General features: G+C 40.0%; 2 protein-coding genes across 4 annotated transcripts in view; both read left to right on the top strand.

The window, feature by feature from the left end:
• The first annotated feature begins 7,445 nt into the window (after window positions 1-7,445).
• TMEM35A (transmembrane protein 35A) lies at window positions 7,446-17,494 on the top strand. The gene is made up of 2 exons (XM_011383813.2): window positions 7,446-7,692; window positions 16,961-17,494. The coding sequence occupies exons 1-2, from the start codon at window positions 7,573-7,575 to the stop codon at window positions 17,363-17,365; spliced, it is 525 nt and encodes a 174-aa protein (XP_011382115.1). The 5' UTR covers window positions 7,446-7,572; the 3' UTR covers window positions 17,366-17,494.
• Window positions 17,495-20,669: 3,175 nt separating this feature from the next.
• The window catches only part of CENPI (centromere protein I), a 55,634-nt gene continuing 54,871 nt past the window's right edge, over window positions 20,670-21,432 (top strand). For 2 of the 3 annotated variants that reach the window (XM_011383812.2, XM_023525235.1), the window contains exon 1: window positions 20,670-20,798. In XM_011383812.2, the coding sequence (XP_011382114.2) occupies window positions 20,731-20,798 (68 nt within the window). In that variant the 5' untranslated portion in view covers window positions 20,670-20,730. Of the gene's footprint in view, window positions 20,810-21,432 lie in introns of all 3 variants that reach the window. The other variant, XM_011383811.2, reaches the window with a different exon arrangement.

Genomic DNA, 21,432 nt, shown 5'->3' with positions numbered 1-21,432 from the left:
GAGAGCTGATAATATTCTGTTTCTTCATCCGGGTTCTGGTTATACAGGTGTGTTCATTTTGTGAAAATTTATTGAGTTGTATTCTGGATATGTTATAGTTCAATACAAATTTATCTTAAAATTATGTCTTTGAAAGTTTTTAATGACATGGAAATATGTGTAGAAGGCAATCTTAATTGAAAAAGGCAGGATAAAGAATTGTGCATCAATATGATCTGAAATTTGTAAATAAAAATGCATCGAAAGGTAATATGCCAACTGTTTACTCTAGATGCTGTTTACTCTAGATAGTAAGTTTGGGGGCGATTCATCTGTCAGCTTCTTTTCCATTTCTGTAATTTCCAATTTTTCCACAATGGACAGGCATTACATTGATAATAAGAATAAAAGTAAGATATCAGAGAAAAAAGTGAATCGATGAATCTTGGTGAAACCCCATAGTCCAGACTGTGAAACTGAGAACTAGATTTTATCCATTCCCATGGAAGGGACTTAAAATCTGAGGGACTAATTTACACTAAGCAGATTAATAAGAGATTTACAAGCCAAATGCCAATGAGGAATATAGTTTCTAGTGACTGAAATATTCTTATCTCCTATCTCGGGTTATACCTACCAGCTATTAATGTACCTGAGAAACCAAAGAAGCAATCAGAAGGTCACTTGTAATTTGAATATGTGGGGCTGAATGGTTTTGAGAGCTCTTTGACTGGGTTCTTTGAGACATATCTACCAGAGCAGTGTTCCTGTTACTTGAACAGAGTTGGATAAACTAACTCCAATGTCCTTTTTTCCACCATCTCTAACTAGTTACCAGAAAACTCTGTCATTACAATATTACCTGCCTCCTATCCTCATTACATGTCACAGTTGCCAAGGTAACAGCTCATCTTATATGGATTGCATTCTGGGTTGGTAGCTCCCAGGTGAGATATTGGGAAGCATCTTAATTTCATCTGCAGTATATCTACAAATTGTATTTACAAGAAGTCTCTTTGGGGAGAGTTACACATGGCTAGTTTCATCCACTGTGAGCTTTTAAATTAATTTTTCAGTTGGAGTGTCTATCATTTCCTGATTTATGTGTCTAATTTTTTTTTTTATAAAATGTATCTCTTACATTTGAAGATAGGTAATACTTTTGGGGCCCTTCAGTTCATGATAAACATCAAGGGTTTTGACAGTAGTGCTTAGGAGAATGGCACTGGCAACTTAAAAAATAGAAAAGTCAGAAAAAAGGTCTTTTGGGAGGGGGAGATGACAGTGGAACATCGAGTGAACGTCTAGTAGACATATGGAGAAAGAGTTAACATAATAGGAAAGTTTAATGTTGAATATGGGAAGAATTACCCTGGAAACTGTCACCAAACTACCTACCTACGTTCATGTTCTGGTTTCTAGGGTGACAGATATTTACTACCTCAGATTTACATGGGTGGTGCTGATGTTCATTTTCTCATTTAACAAGGTTCCCAACCTTTGCTTTTTATAGTGTTGAAGTTGTCAATTCGATGTTAATAGCATTTCAATCATGGCAGCTTGTGCCTCACAGCTAGATATAGAAAAAATAACATGGGGACACCTATCCCATGTCCTGCTCCATACTGGAATGCCACCAGTGCATGAACTTTGGCTTCATGCCTGGGACTTAGCACCAAGGGCACAAATTCTACAACTGACTGGAGGCTATAATTTAAATTCTCTCTAAATCACCTTCCTTAGCTGCTCATCTCTACTTTTTTTTCCCGATGCTATGCATCAGATTTCTTTTACAAGCCATTATTAGATTCAATGGACTGGTAGGACTAGATTGCTTTCAAGATACCCCTCCGTTTTTATATTCAATGATTCTGTGAAGAAACTGGTAGATGAAATACTTTCTGCCCCATCCCCATTGAGTTAAGACAGGCTATTTGGTTTCTGATCTTATAATTAGGATCTTTTACAAAGGAATCCAATCACATTGGAAATGAAAGTGATTATCAAGAAGCGCCCTTATAATAATAATAATAACAGAGTATTCAACATTTATTGAATCTGTATTCTGTGCCTTGCACTGTGTTCAGTGCTCTTTGTGCATTATCCCATGTTAGTAATTGTTTTACAGATATGAAAATCAGTAGCTGTATTTTACAGATGAGGTAACTGAAAGATAGAGAAGGATCAACAACTTGCCCAAGGTCACATAGTAAGAAGTAGAACTAGAACTTGAATTTAGCTGTCTGATGCCCGCATCTCCACTTTTAAACTTTTAATTTTTAACCAACTGTTTTCAAATTTTAGTGTACATCAAAGTTCCCTGGAGGGCTTGTTAAAACAGAATCCTGGGGCTCATCTCCAGAGTTTATGATTCAGTAGGTCTGGCCAGGGCCTGAGAATTTGCATTTCTAACAAGTTTCCAGGTGATGCTGGTGTTGCTGGAGTGGAAGACCTGCACTCTGTATGCCATGACCTCTGGCCAGGGCAAAAGAGCCAGAGCTGCAATGAAGCGCAGAGGGTTGTGCTCTCCTCCTAGCTCAGTGCTCAGGGATCCTGGGCATGTTCTGATGTGCAGATTCTAGTCACTGCCTCTGCCTCTCCAGGAAGACCAGATGACTGGCTAGAGACTCCACCCTCAGAAAGAACACAGTGCATAGGCTGTGCTCACAGAACATAATATGTCTAGAAAGAACTGAACGTATCTGGGTTAGGCTCAGTTTCTTAGTCCTGATAGCTACAAAAAGCTGATGCATATACAGTGTGATCTTGGTTTTCTTTTCGAAGCAACTCAAAGAGCGGTATTTGCTGAGTATAGCTACCTGTCAATTGGGATTATGGTATAATCAACACATTCAGTCCGATGCTATATAAGGTCTCGATTAGCACTACTTGCGAAGCTGAGAAAAGAGCCATTAATTACTGCAGCGGTCCCCAACTCTTTTGTCACCAGGGACCAGTGCTCCTATGAGAATCTAATGTCTGATGATCTGAGGTGGAGCTGAGGCGATGATGCTAGCGCTGGGGAGCGGCTGCAAATACAGATGAAGCTTCGCTTGCTGGCCTCCTTCTGTGCAGCCTAGTCCCTAACAGGCCACAGATCAGTATCAGTCCACGGCCCTGGGATTGGGGACTCTTGTATTACTATACAAAGTCTCCTCAGAGCTTGTTCACACCTACCTTGTAAAGAACTTATGTTGCCAACAGTAGACAGAGAGAGGCATAAGTTGAACATAACACTCACTCCACCACAAACCTTGTCGCTCTTTTTACTTTTCATTCAGCTCCCACCATGTTCCTTGTATTTCTCTGAGATCAGCAGAGGTCACTTTGTTTTGAGGCAAGTAAACAGAGTGCAGTGTTCATTAGTGTGGCTATAAATTAGAATCACTTAGAAAGCTTTTTTTAAAATACCAGTGCTGGAGACCCCTCCCAGACCAATTAAAACAGAATATCTGCAGATGGGTCCTGCTTATATGCATTAAAAACAACTTTCCGGATGATTCTAATGCCAGCCAAAGTTAAGAGCCAATAACGGTCTAAAAATTCGGCTCTGCTGTTGGGCAGACTCCATTTCTAGTCTTGCCACTTATGAGAAGATGACCTTGGACAAATATCCTATTCTCCCCGAGCCTCAATTTCCACATCTGTAAAAATGGGCATAATAATAGAACCCACTGGACTTGTTTCACAGGGCTGTCTTGAGGATCGAATGGGTCGGTATATGTAATGCACTGTAATTATATTATGGCTAGCAGAGAATGCTCGTTCACTAGATGATAGCCAGTGATAAAATTAAGATACCTTACTTCAGCCTACAGAGCAAGTCATGAGGCTGTGGAGATATGGTCATTGTACCCACTCTGATGTGAATCTCATGGTCTTTCAATCAGGACCGCCATGATAAGGCAAAGGACTCTGCAGAACATCTACCTTGCAAACCTCTTCCATGACAAATGAGGAAAATGATGCTCCTTTGGATAAGACAGCAAGTAAAAGTAAACCAGAAACAAAGTAATGCTAATACTCTAAGAGAGCAGGCCACAAATTACCTCGAGGAAATAATAGACCACTTGAGGTTCTCAGACCACACTTTGAGAACCACCGAAACACTGCACAATGGTCTGCGCTGCATAACCGGTGGCCTCATTAGTAGTAATCCCAGAATTTTTAGAGTATTCAGGGGTCACAAAACAAAACAAAACAAACAAAACAAACCCTAATACCTGTTGCCTAACATCTTACTGGATTTACACATTTATACTTGCTCTTCACCCTCTTTAGGCATGTGAGTTTGTGACCCCTGTACAATCACCATCCAGAGACCCCTACAATTGAAGCAAAAACCTACAAATATCCAAATGATAGGATGTAAGGAACGAGATATACCAAGAACAGAATTCGTCATGTCCCAAGAGACAACAAAGAGGGCTGCCTCTTTGTAGGGACCGGGTACTAGATCTCAGTTTAGTTTCAAGTTCAAGTTAAAAAAATCCAGTTTTCTATTTCAATGCCAGAGCCAAATAAAGATAAAGAATATCCATCTCAAACCAATAGCCAAAATTATGATAAATGATAAAATAAAAGTTAGTAAAATATAGTAGTTAATAAAATGGGCTTTTGATTTCAGACCTACCTGAGTTTCAAATCCCACCTCAGGAACACACAGGCATGTGACTTTGAGCAAGTTACTTAATCAATCGAAGCCTAATAATGATAGTTCCTACTTTGGGGCATTATTGTAAGGAATAAATGAGATGATGTACGTAAAGCATTTATAATGACACTTGACAAATGATAAACCCTCAATAAATGATAGCTCTTTACTAAATAAAAGCATTTTTACTACCATCAAAGACAAAACTAGGCTGCTGTCATTTAAAAGTGCTTAGTAGTGTTCTGAGTAACCAGCATCATTCTTATACCTGAGCAAGGGGGGCTTCTGCTCTGGGACCCATGCTTTTGGAGGTTCCCTCATATTACAAATACACAAAAATAAATTTATTAAAGAAGATATGTGCATTTGTGTCACTCGGGATCCATCCAGTGCACAACACATAACCCTAAACCTCTGTTCTTGTGATTAACATCATTTCAAACGTAAAGGGAGTATTTCATATCTCTTGCCCTATGTACTTGAAACAAAAGGCAAACACATCCAAATTCCATGAAGGTTTGTGAGTTATGCTGCTGCTGATGTCAGACACTGCTTTGGTGTGCAGGGAGAATTTGAGCAGCAGAAATGCTTAGTAAGAGAAAAAAAACAGGTTAATTTGTCAAGTCTTTCCTCTCTCAATAGCGATAGATTCTTCCATGACGATGATTGTTTCCCAATAGTAATCATTGGATCTCTTGCTTCTCCTTGTGCTCCAATTCATGGTTCTTTGAAATGTAGTAAGCGGGCCTCCATTCGTACTCTTGCCCCAGCCAGGAAAATGTTGGAAGCTGGCCTGTACCTAACACAGTAAGATGCGAAAAAGAAATGCGGTATAACTATTGGAAGGGAGACAAAATCACCATTATTTGCAGCTGATTCCATTGTCTATCCAGAGAACACCCAAGGGAATCAATTGAAACACTCATAGATTTAACAAGAGAGTTCAGAAAAGAGATCAGCAAAGTGGCTGAATACCAATCAATAACTTTCCTGTAAACCAGCAACAACCAGTTAGAAGATATAATGGAGAAAAAAAATCCACTTGTGATGAAAAGAAAACAACATAAAATCCTTAGAAATATCCTTTTAAAAATAAATAGGCTATATACAAAGAAAACAAAGATATTTGTATATCTCTAAGCAACCAGGATTTGAATAAATGGAAATTGATGCCATAGTTTTGGATGAGAAAGCTATAAATTAATTACATGTTTAATTCAGTCCGGTCAAAATTCAAAGTTATTTTACCTTGATAGAGTGATTATAAAGTTCACCTAAAAGAATAAATAGGGTAGAATGGCAAAGAATTTTTTTGAAAAAGAATAACAATGATGCAAGACTTGGTTTTTAAGATATTAAAATGTATACATAAGTTATAATATTTAAAACATTATAATGCTATTACGAAAATCAACAAACAAATCAGTGGGACAAAACAGAAAGCCTTGAGACTGACCTAGTAAAAAGATAGGAACCTGATGTACAATAAAGGAAGCATCGCAAACCAAAGAGGATTGAATTAATCATCAGTATTAAATGTAAAACAAACAAAGAAGCATAAAACAGCTTTAAGAAAGTATAGGCCAAGTGTTTAATCTTGAGATTGGGAAGAAATTTCTAAGCATAAAACAATGGAAAGTATCATAAAAGTGTTGCTAGATTTGATTCCATCAATTTTATTGGCAAATACAAACTGGAAAAAAATATTTAAAACATGATTGATGTCAATATGATATAAAGTGTTCTTATGAATCTATCAAAAATGGAAAAGGACATAAACAGAAGATACACATACGACCAATAATATGAAAAAATGTTCTAACACACCAATATCCCATGAAATACAGTTTTTTTTTAATGAATGAAATCAGTGAAGATGAAAAACACGCTGATATCTTGGTGCAGATTTGTTGATGTGTACATAGTTCTATACTGCTGATGGGAGGGCGGGGCTCACAGTGTTGCTGTAAAGATTAAATGAGCCAGTTCAAGTAAAGGACAGTGTCTAGCACTTAGTAAACGGTCAATAAATATTGGTTATTATTACAGGAAATCAGAGGAGGAAGAAATCAAATCCTGCTGGGAATGGACCAGAGAAGGCTTCATGGAGGAGATGACAATGAAGAAAAGGTTGAATGTTAGTGAAGAGCGTTGGAATAGGGAAAGGGAATGTAGGGGAGGTGGGAAAGCTCCGGTTGTATGGGGCCATAAGTAGATAGGAAATGAGGGCTGGCATATGGCAGTGGGAGCTATTGGAAGATACACCTCCAAAGAGAGGCAGAAGTCAAAATGTGTAAGATTTTGAATGCCAAGTTTAAAACTCTGTCGTTAACAACTGGGCAATGGGAGCCATGAAAGGTTTTAGAGGAAGAGGAAGAGAAAGCCTTCCTTGGCAGCAATCAAGCCTGACAACTTTGCAGTTTTATCCTTGAGTGTTACCAACTGCAGAAAACAGCAGTTGGTAACGATTTGATTGAGGGAAAGGAAAGGGAAGAAAAAGAGAGAGGTTGAAAAGAGTAATAACTAGAGGGCTACAGGGATGAAAAGTGCGCCTGCTGAGAAGGGGTAGAAAGGAGGTCTTCCCTAAAGTCTTCATCCCAGAGGCTGCTCAGAGACCGAGCTCAAAGCTTAACCCACCTTTTCCCCATTTAAGACTTGACGTTTCCACCTCAGTTTACGCCTTCTTTTAACTTCAAGACTGTGCTTTTGGCCAATGAGAAGCAAACGTAGGGCATTAGGACCCAGCGATTGTTGTAGTGAGAGAGGTTGAATCTGGATCTCTCAATTTTTCTCTAGAGCTCCCTCCTCTCCCTTTGTCATTCTAGCCGCCTGCTGCCTCCGCAGCGTCCCTCTCACACTCTTTGTGCTAACTGCCAGCGCTTGAGACAGACAGGGTGCGCAAAGCAGAAGGATTAGTTGGGACCAGCCTTGGCGACCCCATGGCATCCCCCAGAACCATAACTGTCGTGGCCCTCTCAGTGGCCCTGGGACTCTTCTTTGTTTTCATGGGGACTATCAAGTTGACACCCAGGCTCAGCAAGGATGCCTACAACGAGATGGTAAGTGAAGCGAGCGGGTGATGAGGAGCGTGCCCCCAAGGGATCGCGAATACCTCTCCCCTTCTTTCCTTTCCAGTCCACAGTCCCGTGCCCTTAACCCCCATCCCCACCCCGGATCCTCCCGTCTCCCCAACAACTTTGCAGCTTAGAAGGAGCAGCTGGACAAGAGCGATTTCATTTGTGGGCTATGCCGGAAGCAACTGTTTTGGAGCCACTGAATGCCAGTTGGAGGAGGGGTTGTCCAGCGAGTACCCCCCACCCCCAAGTAATCCAGAAGGCTGAGACCTGAGTAACACCTGTCACTCACTGGCAGGAACCCCTCCCTTCTTCCAGCACACCCAAAGTCCGGGCGACCAGTCCGCAAGTCTGATCCCTTTCTCTCAGAGCTAAGAGTTTAGCAAGCGGGAGAGTTTATTTATCTTCGGGAAGAACAAAAGGGAGGGAGGAGAAGGAAGGAAAGGGCTGGGAGAGAAAGGGCTACAAAAACAAGCAATTCTTAGGGGCGGAAAAGGTCTTCTTGATCCCAGGCGGAGAGCCGTTGGCATTCCCCTAGTAGCCTGGGAGCTTGTCTGTATCCTTGAGACAAAGCAGTCTTGGCCCAAATAAAGGTCACCGAGTGCTTGCTTCTTCCCCTTCTCTCAAGAGAGAGCTGGATGTTTTATTTCGTTTTGTTTGTGGACTAATCTGCACAATCCGCAAAGTCTGCCTTTTCTTTCCTGAAAAATAGTCCATAATCCCCACCTTGCCTCCTGTGGATGGCCAAGGCCAGGCCCTCTGCAGGTTTTCCCCTCTGCAGAGTTAGAATCGCTGAACGTGACTGGCCAAAACATTTCCTCTGCAAACCTGGGGGCAGGGCTGCTCTCCCCAGTTGGACATTAAATGGACTAGTTCCTTTGCTGTGGAGTACGACGAGATGGCAGGGAGATGTTTCTAGCACTTTTGGTTTCTCGCCTCTCCCCTTGTCACTTTGCCTCATTTCCCCACTCCAGCCGAAGGGAACCTGTTTCTCACCATCTTTGCCAGACTGCCAGTACTAAGAGAGAGCCCATTACTGGTCTCTCAAGGTCAAGAAGGAAAGGAGCTTAGGGGAGGGACAGGGAGGGAGAGAGAGAAGAGGCAAGAGGGACACCTCATCAGAGCTGATGCAAGGAAGACTAGCCCCACAGGTTGACTATGACAGGAATACATAGTAATCCTGGAGCCCACTGCAGAGCTTTCCAGGGCCCCTCAACTTGAGCTGCAATGGATGGAGACTGGCAAATTGTAGATGCTCAGAAAATGTTTGCAGGTAGCTCTGGCTTCTGTCTCAGGATTTGAGCTGGTGCTTTCCATGTCTCCCTTACCACAGGATCACCCTGTGGCTGGGACTCAAGGGCCTAGGTTTAGCCCCAGTGTCAAAACAGAATGTGCTTTTCCTCCATTCCCCTCCTCCCAGCATGTTTGACCAGATGGAATTGAAATCAGGTCAAAATGAGTATCCAAGGCAGCCTGCATTGGGGAGGGAAGGAGAGGTGGTGTAGCAGAAGCCATCAAAGTCAGAGGGACCAGGTGGAGGAGAAATACCGCTATGTTTGTATCTTGGCAGTAGTAGTTTGGTATTAAGATTATAAATAAATGAATATGCTCTTGCTTTACTTTTCACACACACATATATTTACATGTTTGTGTGTGCACACTTTAGGTACCTTTAAGCCTTCCCTTTCCTTTGGGACATAGTACCCTTCTTCAGTATACTTCCTGCCCTGCCCCTCAGAGCCTGCTCAGCTGCTTTAGAGGCCCCCACAAAGCTGCACCCTTAGTACAATGTTAGGATCTGCAGGCAATCCAACTAAGATGGAGTCACCGGGAAGCTTTCTACTAGCTTTTCAGGAGCTCACGAGAAGGACCAGTCACAATTGGGTTTAGAGTAGGTTTCTTCCTATAGGGAGCGGAGCTATCTATTGCAGTCTACTGAAAAGCAGAAGAAACAACTATGAAGATTTCATATCATACAAAGGAACATATTTAAATAAGTATAATCAAATACAGCAGCACAGAACCATTGTGTATGTGTTGTGTATGTTTGTGTCTGTGTATCTGTGTCTGTGTCTGTGTCTGCGTCTGTGTGTATGGATGCATAATTCTGTGCTTCTGTTCTCAGGGGCATCTAGAAAGAATGGAAGAACTATATCAAGCCGGGAGGTAGATTTCACAGTTGTATGAAGGTTGAGGAGGATTTTCAGATTGCCCTTTTACAGCTTCCCCTCCTGTATATTGAGCACTGGGCTCCAGGCTAGAGATGGCTGTCTGGGACAGGGCCCACTGGATAGTGCATGGCCCAGCTTTATTCTTGAACCCATAGGAAATGGAGAAAATTCAGTTCTACTACAAAGAAGGTTCTCAATTTATATTTGTTGAATGGATGGGTGAATGAATGAGTCATTGTAGCGTTGTCCTGGCTGGTTATCACCCTTCAGATTCCTCTGGTTGGTTCTTAATTGTACAGTTCAGGAGCTATTTCTTGCTTCTTGGAAGGGAGATACAGCCTCTCAGGACCCCAACTCCAGATCAGCTGAAATGATTATCTGGGATGTCCTGATTTTCTTAAGAACAATTCCTCTGCACTGATGGAGTTAGTCATGTGTTGACTACAGTGATTTTTCTTATAAGATCTCAAGGTGTTGTTGCTGTTGTTATTTTAAGATTATTCTTTAAAACATCTCTGTGAGGTAGATTAATTTTATTATTTATTCTTATTTTACTGATGGATAAACTGATCCAAGATCATAGGGTAAGCTATTGTTGGAGCAGAGATTAGAAACCAAGTCATTGACTCAATACTCTTAGTAGAGGTGTCATTAGTGGTTACAACTGCTTTTTTGGATGTCAGAATTTAAAACCGACTCTTGAGAAATGCGGCACGTTCTTTCCCCTTATTTGTACCAATTCAACTGCCCCAACTCATATCTTGGGGTTTCATTTTACTCTGAAAATGAATTTTTCAAATTTAGATTTTTTTCCTTTCCTGCCAACTACTTTTTTCTTGTTCTAAAATCATTAGGGCTAATCTTAGGTGTTATAGCCTGTCCATGAGGAATCGCCACTAAAAACAAAAAGACAAATGACTATGATCTTCTTTCTCATCTCTACTGGGGAAGCCAGGAACCGTTAGTGGAAAGAGTACAGGCTTTGAGTCATGTAGGTTCGGGTTCGAATCCTGACACTCTTAGTGTCTCAGTTTCCTCATTTGTAAAATAAAGATACTACCTACCTCAGATGGTTGTTCTAAGTATTAACTGAGATTACCTGTGGAAGCATCTGGTACAGTGTTTGCATATGATAGGTGTTCAAAAAATGCACTGGCTGAGATGGTAATGATAATTGATTCTATGTTATTCAGTGGATTCCTGACTAATTTTAATGGCCAGTTTAAGGGCTTGAAGTCAGGCATTTAGAAGAGCAAGATGTTATTTTCATGTGCCTGGTGAACAGACTTTATGCAATCAGCCAATATTGAAAACTCCACACTTGCTGCTGCATAATGCAGTGGATCCCATGCAGAATTTCTAGATGCCTCTCTCGAATAGCGCATTTGGTGTGTGTTGCCTCATACTCCTCCAGATTTGGCAAGTGTCATTATAGAGTACTCTAAATTCCATGTGAATTCAACATGACCGATCACTCCCTTGACCAAATGCCTTTATTAATTCACTTGAAATTGGGAGACAGCACTTGCAAATGCTGCTAAGCAGTTTCCTGTGCAGTGATGGGGAACATAAGAATGATTGCTCTACATTTGGTATTCGGCTCTTAAAGCAGTGGTTGCATCCTGTAAGCACAAGGGGCTACATATATGAAATGGTAATAAAGCACCAAAAATCCTGTCACAGCGAAACGAAGTTATTTTGGCCTTCGAGAAGACAGGGCAAGTCTCTGCTTCTTTGCATCCCCTCATAGGGAAGGTTTGTTGATTTGATTGATTCGTTTATCTATAGTTAAGTGTCCTCTTGTTTGTGCAACCCTGGGGAAACACTCCAAATATGGTTGGGCAGTTTATTTAATGTCCATAGGTAATCCTTTGTACTTCCAATCACTGCCATTAATTGCTTTCCAACTAAGTAATAAGATAGTAATTCACTGATGCTTAGATCACTCTCTGAGGTGGTACAGTACGTTTATTCCCTCAGAGCAGAAGCTGACCCTGAGATATGAAGTGACTTAGTTCACACAGCTAGCCATCCCAAAGTAAACTACATTGAAACTTATGCCAGGGAGCTTGTAGCCTTTCAGCGGCCAACAACTAACTGTGCTTGTTTCAGAGTGACCTTTGATTGACAATAGAAGTCAGACTCTTTTGCCCTACAATGCAATCAGAAAGGGGGCCACTTTTGTTAGTAGGACCAGGTATCCTGGCTTCCTCTTTAGGTAAGCATTATATGACAGTGAAAAGTAGAATTGTTTAAAAGGTGTTTATCATTCATGTGGATATTTGGCGATTAAACATGTGATGGCTTTTTATTGCATTTACAAAATGAACTGTGATTCACATGTGGTATTTTCTCCTACAGAGATTCAAGAAAATCATACTTGATTCAGTAAATTTTACAGTACTTATGTAGCCTTTATGGTGTAAGATAACAACTAGGCTGAGAATTTTTTTAGTCTGCACCTTCTTCTGTTTTTACATAGTTTTATAGTTTTTTCCTCTATAAATTTAAGTGTACAGTGCAAGGAATTTTCAGAATATTCTTGTGTAACCAGCACCCATAACAAGAAACAGAACATAACCTGCACCTCAGAAACCCCTCTCATGGCCACTCTAGTTACTACCTTTCAAAGAGTAATTAGTATTCTGACTTCTAATAATATAAGTTAGTTTTACCTGCTTTCGAACATTACATAAATGGAATCATGCAGTATATCAGCCAAATTATTTTTTTCTTTTACCTAATTTGCACAAGTGAACTAAAGTGGACCAAACCATTTGCCCTCTGTTCCCATTTTGACCTTACAGTGGCCTTAGATTTGTTATTAATTATAATCAAAGACGAGTATTATTAGACAGTTTTGAGCTGTTCAAGTTTAAGGTCATCAATATGAGATCATGAACCCTGGAGTGTTGTGAAGAATAAATGACAAAAAAAAAAGTATGACTAAAGAAAGGCTCCATATGCTTTGACTCATGTCTGAATCATATCTCTTCATACCAGAAGAATGGACCTGCTTGATTCATCGTGATTATCATTAAAATAATTACTGTGGCTTGCAAACATATGGATTTCTAATTGTGTAGTTCATTAATGATAAAATGTGTGCGTGTGGCCTTTGGTTGATGCTATAATGCTGTGATTCTTTGACTAGATCTCCATAATGCTCATTTAAATTACTAAAAGGGAAACTGAGGTAATAAAATACTTAGTAATTTTCTCCGAGCAATTTAGAGACAAAACTAAGATTGAAATTTAGCTTATCTTAAGAATCTATTATTGCTAGATAATTGCCTTTGATTAAAGGGATTTGAAATGTTCTCTTTCCGGCAGAAGAGCGGAGAGTGGTCAGGTGGCATCCAGGTTAATAGTGAGAGGAGATGGGCAGGCTTCTCCCCACCACTAGGTAACTTAACCTTCAGTTCTGCTTTGCTCCACATTGGTCTGGCTCAGTTCGGCCCAGGGTTTTACTTTGCCTCCTGGTCAACCTCTCTCCTTATTTCTCTTTGAAAATCCATGATTTAAACTGAGATAGGAAGGAGGATGAACAACTAACATTTTGTATTTCTTCATCTGTTTCAGAAGCAGGGTAGTGCCTAGAGTGAGGTGAAATTTTAAATAAAGACAGGTCTGACAGGGATGGAATTTGGAAAAGGTGAGTGAGGTGGGATTGTGCAAGTGCAGAGTCAGATCCTGCCTTTATTTAAAATTTGACATTTTGTTCATCATGGATATTATTTACCTTGATCGATGAATATTTTTTGTACCTTCTTAAATTTTATACTCAAGGAAAATAGCTGCACTTCACCTTAGTCCTATCCCTGCTCAGGAAAATGAGGCTCAGAGAGGTCAAATAATTTTCCCAGTGACACTCAACTAGAAAGTGGCAGAGATGGGATTTGAACCTAAGTCTGTTCAATTCCGAACCTATGCTTTTTCCACCAAACCATCAGTCTTTTAACCGTCCTTGTAGAGGATTATCTTGTACCACTCATAATTAATTCATGTAATAATGGTGCATTCACTTGTCCAGAAGTGAAAGAAATGACTTAACACTTGTTCCAAACCTAGAGAGTATGAAGACTATTCTAAGCTCCAGATACTTCTGAGAGGTCAAGTTGGCTTTCTGCCCAATTATTATTATACTCATCTTGCATCTGGTGCTTTTGATTATTCTCTCTCTTTTTTCTATTTTAATTTAAAAAAGTATTAAAGTATAGTTAGCATACAATATTATATTCGTTTCAGTGTACAACATAGTGATTCTACATTTATATACCTTATGATGTGATCACCACAATAAGTCTAGTAACCATCTGTCAATGTACAAAGTTATAAATGATATTATTGACTATATTCCCTGTTCTATATGCTATATCACCATGGCTTATTTTATAACTAAAGTTTGTACCTTTTATTCCCCTTCACCTTTTTCATCCATCCCCCCAACCCCTCCCCTCTGGCAACCATCAGTTTTTTCCCTGTATCTTTGAGTCTGTTTCTGTTCCACATATAAGTGAAATTACATGGTATTTGTCTTTTTTCTGTCTGGCTTACTTCACTTAGCATAATAGACCCTCTAGGCCCATCCATGTTGTTGCAAATGACAAGATTTAATTTTTTTTTTTTACTGCTGAGTAATATTCCTGTGTGTGTGTGCATGCGTGTGTGTGTATCACATCTTCTTTATCCATTCATCTATCAATGGACATGTAGGTTGCTTCCATATCTTGGCTATTGTAAATGAACGTAGGAGTGCATATATCGTCTCAAATTAGTGTTACTGTTTTGTTGGCTAAGAAAAAAGGGAACCCTTGTGCACTGTTGGTGGGAATGTAAATTGGTTCAGCCACTATTGAAAACAGTATGGAGGTTTCTCAAAAAATTAAAAATAGAACTACCATATGACTCTTCAATTCCACTTCTGGGTATTTATTTGACTATTCTCTTCTTAAAACTCCTCTTGGCCCCCACGACCCTGTCTCTCCTGGCTTTCCTCCTACTGTGGACTCTCTTTCTCTCCCCACTTCTTAAATGTCTATCACACAATTTTTACCACTGTATACATTCTACCTGGGCACACTGATGACTATTCATTCTGTATATTTACCCCAGACCTTTCTTATTGATTGCCTACAAGACATCCCCCTGAGATGTCTTAGAGGTACTTCAACTCAGAAAACCCCAAATTGAGTTCCTCACTCCTTCCTGCCCTCTGCCACCCTGACGTGTTCCTCTATATGCATTCCCAAACTTTTATCCAGGCACCGAAGCCAGAGACCAGAGAATTTTTCTTGACTTCTCTCTTTCCCTCAGTGTCTACATCCAATAAGACATCAAATTCCATTGATTTTGCATTCAAAGTATCCTTGACTCTGTCTGTTTCCCTCTATCCTTACTGTCATTACTGTAGTCCAGGTCCCTCACCTGGTCTTGCTTCCAGGCATACCTCTCCCAGTCCATCCTCCACATTATTTCCAGAGGGAGCTTTCTTAAATGCAAATTATGTTGCTCCCATGGATTATAGGATAAAGTCCAGCTTCGCAATACAACATATATAGTTTTCCATGATCTAATTCATATCTATCATCCTTGTCTCATGTCTCCTCTCCCTTTCCTCCCTCCTCCAACCTATGCTGAACTGGGACAGCGTTCACAACACACTAATCCATTTTGTTTTTCAGGGCCTTTGCTCATCCAGCTTCCCCTACCTGCAATGCTCTTCCCTTTTTAATCTTGCAAACACCTGCCCTTTTTTTTAAGATTCTCCTCTAGCTTTTCTCATTCTCCATCTAGTAGACTTGACCACTCCTTCTGGTGTGCCTCCACTGTACCCAATACATAATTTTATTCAACACTCATAATATTTTATTGCACTTATGAATTTGCATAACCGTTCTTCCTTTCATAAATTCAAGCTTCAGGAAGGCATTGCCTTTGAAGAATTGATATCTGTATCCAGAGTACCTAGTACAGTGTCTAGCATAAGTAGACACTTAATAAATATTGAATGAATTAATGGATACCTAATAAAAACAAAGCAGTGGGCCAATCCAATAAGACATTTAATAAAATTCTCATCAATTTACTCCAAAATGAGAATCAGGCCACTCTGAATAGTGAAAAATATGATTATCTATTCCTCTAAGGTACATATAATTCTATTAGTTTGTAATATATCTAGTGACTCCTTCCTCTGTCCTATGATGTCTCCCTTTGGGCTACAATTAGACATTATACAGATCTCTATTATATACCACTAACCTTGCTGCTTTATAATGCTGTTTATGTATCTGTTTCCCCCCACTAGACCAAGAGCTTCTTGACCCTGTCTTATTCATCTGTATATCTCCATCGAATAATCCATAGTAGGTGTTCAATAAATATTTATTGAATTAAAATCAATGACTTCAAACCAGGCTAATCAAAGTCATGTCTTGTAATGGCCTTGGATTTATCTCAATGACCATGAGAATGATTTTTGTCTCACTATATTTTAAAGATATATAAGGGGCTAATGTTTGCATACATTTTTAATTTTCTATTTACTTAGCACATAATTTTTTTTTTACAGAGTCCACAAATATGAACTCTAGGTCAGCTGAAGTTTCTTCAGTACCACAGATTCCAAAATAGGAAAGTCCAAATTAGGGAGGCTTTACCATACTGTGTCTTGCCTCGTTTCTTTTTTGTTGGTCTTCATATGCATCTGGATTTGGACAAGGCAGGCACTAGAAAATGTGATGTGGCTAATCTGTATCACTTTTTATGAGCCCGATGAATTTCCTTTAAAATTTTTCATGTTATTTATGATTTATAATCAGAAAAAAAAATTAGACTATAGAGCCAAATTCTCTTACCTTTGGTGCTGATTAATAATGTTTAAATCACAGGAATCTCAGCAGATTCTTTGCTTTTTTCCTTAATTACAAGGCTTTTATTTAAGGGACACAATAAAAAATGGGACACCTTTGACTGGTGTGGAAAAGGAATAGTGGGGAAGGAACTTGCTTGGTGTTTTCTTCATTCTAATGTTGAAATCATAGTTAATGCGATGATTTCCTTATGGTATTCCACTCTAGAAACGTGCTTACAAGACGTATGTTCGAGCCCTCCCTCTGCTGAAGAAAATGGGGATCAATTCTATTCTCCTCCGCAAAAGCATTGGGACTCTTGAGGTGGCCTGTGGCATTGTCATGACCCTTGTGCCTGGACGTCCCAAAGATGTGGCCAACTTCTTCCTGCTCTTGCTGGTGTTGGTTGTGCTCTTCTTTCACCAGCTAGTCGGTGATCCTCTCAAACGCTACGCCCATGCCCTGGTGTTTGGAATCCTGCTCACCTGCCGCCTGCTGATTGCACGCAAGCCTGAGGACCGGTCTTCTGAGAAGAAGTCCACGCCCCAGGGAAAGGCAGGAAATGCTGGGAAAGCTGAGGAGCAACCCTCTTTATATGAGAAAGCCCCTCAGGGCAAAATGAAGTTGTCATAGGAAAGCAGAAGTACAAAAAGTGGACCTTCCCGGCAGTTGCCTCCATGACACTCTTGAAGATATCAGTGTGTGTTTTACATTTGATTTATTTATCTTGGGGGAGAGGGAAAAATATAATCTTCAAATTAATGGCCCTGTGGTTTGTGTACATCTGTACTCAAAATGACCTTCCCATGTAGATATATGTGCACCACCTTTAGTCATTTTGGGGCAACTCTCACATCTTGCTGCATGTACATGTATATGGCTAACTATCGAAGTGGTTTTTTTTTTTTTTTTTTGAGATGGACTCCAGCAAGCATGTGACTGTGAGATTATATGTGTGGGAAAATGTATTCACTCTGTGTGTGTGTAAGCACATGCGGAGAAGACTCTGATCTTGAACTAATCCTGCATAAGTATCCTTCCCTTTATAGACTGATTCTAGTGAAGACAGAATAAACCTCCTATAAAGAGAATCCTACTTTTGGTATAAAACAAGTGATACTTTCTCATGGGATGTGGGAATCTCTCAATAGGTTAGGCTGAAAACTTAAACCTACCACTTTAGGAAAAAGTTCCTTTGATTTGAGACACTAAGTTATATGTAAAATTAATTAGCCTCTACTTTTAACAATTGTTTAAATTTTGAATACTCCATGAGGTTTAATTAAAATAAAGAATATATGCAGTGAATAGATAATCTAGTTCTTCAAGTGGTAAAATTGGAAGTTTCACCTTGCCTTTGTCCAAGCTCAACCTATAAGCTCCTTTACTTACAGTTTGAAACTGAAGCAGTAAACTTGTTATCAGACATCTTTTTTAGATTTTCTTACGCCAGAGCTGCCTCATTTCCACTGTTCTCAGCAGCTAACCAGGATTTGGCAGCTTCTCCACCGTTGTGTTTGAGGGAACAGGGATTCGTCCTGTTCAAAGTCTGTGAATCTCTAGCTGTTTTCTTAGATCATCTGAAATTTGACAGTGTTTCCCTGCCAAATAGATTCACTACTTCTATTGAATCTTCGCTGAATTGCTAGTGTGAGCAGAGATCCAAGTTACCTGCAAGGTTGTCTCTTCTACACTTCTTTATCATTCCTGTGGGTGGACTTTTGGCTGGGGGAAGGACATTTGATATGGGTTAGTTGGATTGAGCAGTATGAAAATTTGCTTTCTTCATTACATATTGCTGTTTCTCCTTGCTAGATGTGCTTTGACGGTTTTAATATTGTTGTGCCAGGGATGGGGAAAGGGGTGGTGGTGGGGGGTGTTGTGAGTGTGGGAGTACAAATTATTGTATTTTCTTCAATGTCATTGTTCTTGTAATTGATACCTCTGTCTTTTTTCTCTCATTCTTTCAAAATAAAAAATTAAAATTTGGAGGAAACTGGCTGGACAAATAATGAAAAATTGAATAGCAAGGGCCATGTCAAGAAATTCAGGCTCTTTTTTTTTTTTTTTTTTTTTTTTTTAGTCTGGATGAAAGAGGAGAAGAAAGAAAAAAAGAAAAGGAGGAGTATAATCACTTAATATACTAACGAGGTTACCAAATTTTCAATCCCATTTATGTCCCCCCACACTCCTGTGATGTCAGCACATAAGATAGAAAGCCATAGAATTAGGATCTCAATACAATTTACAGGTCTTGGGAGTTCTGCTTCATTAGGTGAAGACAAGGGAAGGTGGAAGAATGATTTCAGAGAAAATTGTAGTTTTATTAAATAAAAGTGAACCAGTGTCCCTCACTATGTGTCCACAAAGTGGCACAAGTTCCAGTGCTACAGTCTTGTCACCTTAGTCAAATTATTGTACTACTCAAGGTCTCAGTTTTATCATCTACAAAAAAGAAAGGGATTGGAGACTTAAAATCCCTTCCAATTTACATTTGAGTCTATGAAATGATTAATATCTATCCATGGATGTCGGTGAGGTGTTAAAGTCCCCTATTATGACTTTGTTATTGTCAATCTTTTCCTTAACGTCTGTTAGTATTTGTTTTATGTATTTAGGGGTTCCTACATTGGGTGCATACATGTTTACAAGGATTATATCCTCTCGTTGAATTGATCCCTTTATCATTATGAAACATCCTTCTTTGTCTCTTGTCATCGCCTTTGTTCTAAAGTCTATTTTGTCTAATATAAGTATTGCTACCCCAGCTTTCTTTTTCATTTCCATTTGCATGAAAAATCTTTTTCTATCCCTTTACTTTCAGTGTCTGTGAGTCTTTCTATCTGAAGTGGGTCTCTTGTAGACAGCATGTGTACGGATCTTGTTTTCTTATCCATTCAGTTACCCTATGTCTTTTGATTGGAGCATTTACTCCATTTATATTTAAAGTGCTTATTGATAAATACATAGTTGTTGCCATTTTTTATTTATATGAAATTATTTCAAGTATAAAAATGACTCTTGATATATGTTCAGTTTTACTAGGTAAGGAAGAGCAGCTATCATAGAAGATATTAAATACCCAATTCTCATGCATGATTAAATGGGTTCACGAAAGTGCTCTGAAAACCATATAAATAGAAAATGTGGTAAATAGTCATTTCTGCTGTAGTCTTTCCCACATACAGCAACTTAATCTTCAATTCTTCATCTTTCCCTAAGATAGCAAAATTTCCGACTACCATTTTGCTACAGTTTGTAGGTATGTTTTCCCCTCAAAAGAATCAGAACTGTTAAATTTATATCTTTCCTAATTTCTACTCTAGTAAGAGATTAAACTAGGACCCAATGTCAGGTCTCACTCTAAGCCCTTATTGCTGTTTTAGCCAATATCTTTAAGGTCCAACAATTTCTCAAAGTTAGGAATCTTTAGTGCTTTAGGAATCAAAGTGCTACATCTGGCTCAGGCTACATGTTTTTAGCAAACCCTGGAAGGTAAAACAGGGCAGTTCCAGCCTTTCTTTCCTCCCATCTCCTAGTTTCACATGGGAAAAATAACAGCTTTAGAGATCATAGACCCTTTAACCTAAGTCTCTTGCCCAACATGGGAGAGGCAGTCTTTATTGAGAAGTTTGCAATTTCGTATTTTCCTACATATTCAAAGTCCCAACATTTGGGGTCAATCTGGGCAATGTGATCACTATAATTAATCTTGCTAATTTCAAGAATCAAGACTGCTCTGTTTTACGGCAAAATGACGAATGCGAACATTTTAGCACAGTGGGAACGCCAGCCAATCAGCTGGCTCTGGCAGCAACGGCCCACTTGCCGCGCGTTCCGCGGGTCTCGGCGGGTGGGGCCAGCAGTAATCTGGCATTGGGTCTGTGTCAGCTTCCGCGTGCGCATCGGTTCGCGCCGTATATCCAAAACTCAACCAATCAGGTTACATCAGAGAGCTCGGCTCCGCCTGGCCGCCGCTTGGATCTCCGCGGAAGCGCATGCGCAGGGCGGGGCCGGTTCATTTGAATCCTGGAGAAGTTTGGACTCCCGAGGTTCGGGGACTGAGGTGTGTATTAGGTGAGGCACTTTTAAATACCGCGGGAAATGGGGGCCCCTAGAGCGAAGAGAATCCCATGACTTCTGAGCAGGATTATCCTGCAAGGGGTGGCAGCCCAGGAATCTGGCCAGCGGGTCAGTCTTGGCCAAATTTCTTCCTTGCTGAGGCAGGCTGTAAAAGCGGAGGCGCGGGGCGGGGCCTGGATTCTTGAGAAACTTTGCGACCGGTCAACCGGATGGGGTCAGAAGCTGCCCCCACCCTGCGCCCTTCTTTCCTAGGAGGCTAGGAAACAACTCGGAACCTGGGACCTTCCACTAGGTTAGACATACATGTTGCTCTCCTGATCTGTTCTAGGGAGGTGGGATTGAGTGTCATTCTAACTAGTCTTAGTTTTTTTTTTTTTCCATTTGAACTCCAAGACTTAGAAGTCATTCTGGATTCCTCTCTTTCCTTTTCCCTACATCCGGTATTTTTCATGGCCTTGCCCAGTTTACCTCCAAAACATATCACGAATGCAATCATTTTCTACCTCTTCCACCGCTGTACCTTAGGCCTAGTTCAGACTACAGTTACATCTCTTCTGGACTTCTGTAAGACCCTTTTAATTGGTCTGTCTCCACTCCTTGACTCCTAACATTTCTGT

This window comes from Pteropus vampyrus, unplaced genomic scaffold (genome assembly GCF_000151845.1).
Source record: "Pteropus vampyrus isolate Shadow unplaced genomic scaffold, Pvam_2.0 Scaffold543, whole genome shotgun sequence".
NCBI lineage: Eukaryota > Metazoa > Chordata > Mammalia > Chiroptera > Pteropodidae > Pteropus > Pteropus vampyrus.
Note: the sequence above shows the minus strand (reverse complement) of the source record. Positions and strands in the feature narration are given on the sequence as shown.

What these genes read in the sequence shown, in the direction of transcription:
- TMEM35A (XM_011383813.2), top strand. Translation starts at nt 7,573, where the DNA reads ATGGCATCCCCCAGAACCATAACTGTCGTGGCCCTCTCAGTGGCCCTG. An exon ending in AGGATGCCTACAACGAGATG is followed by an intron (nt 7,693 to 16,960) that starts GTAAGTGAAGCG and finishes ATTCCACTCTAG; the next exon opens with AAACGTGCTTACAAGACGTA.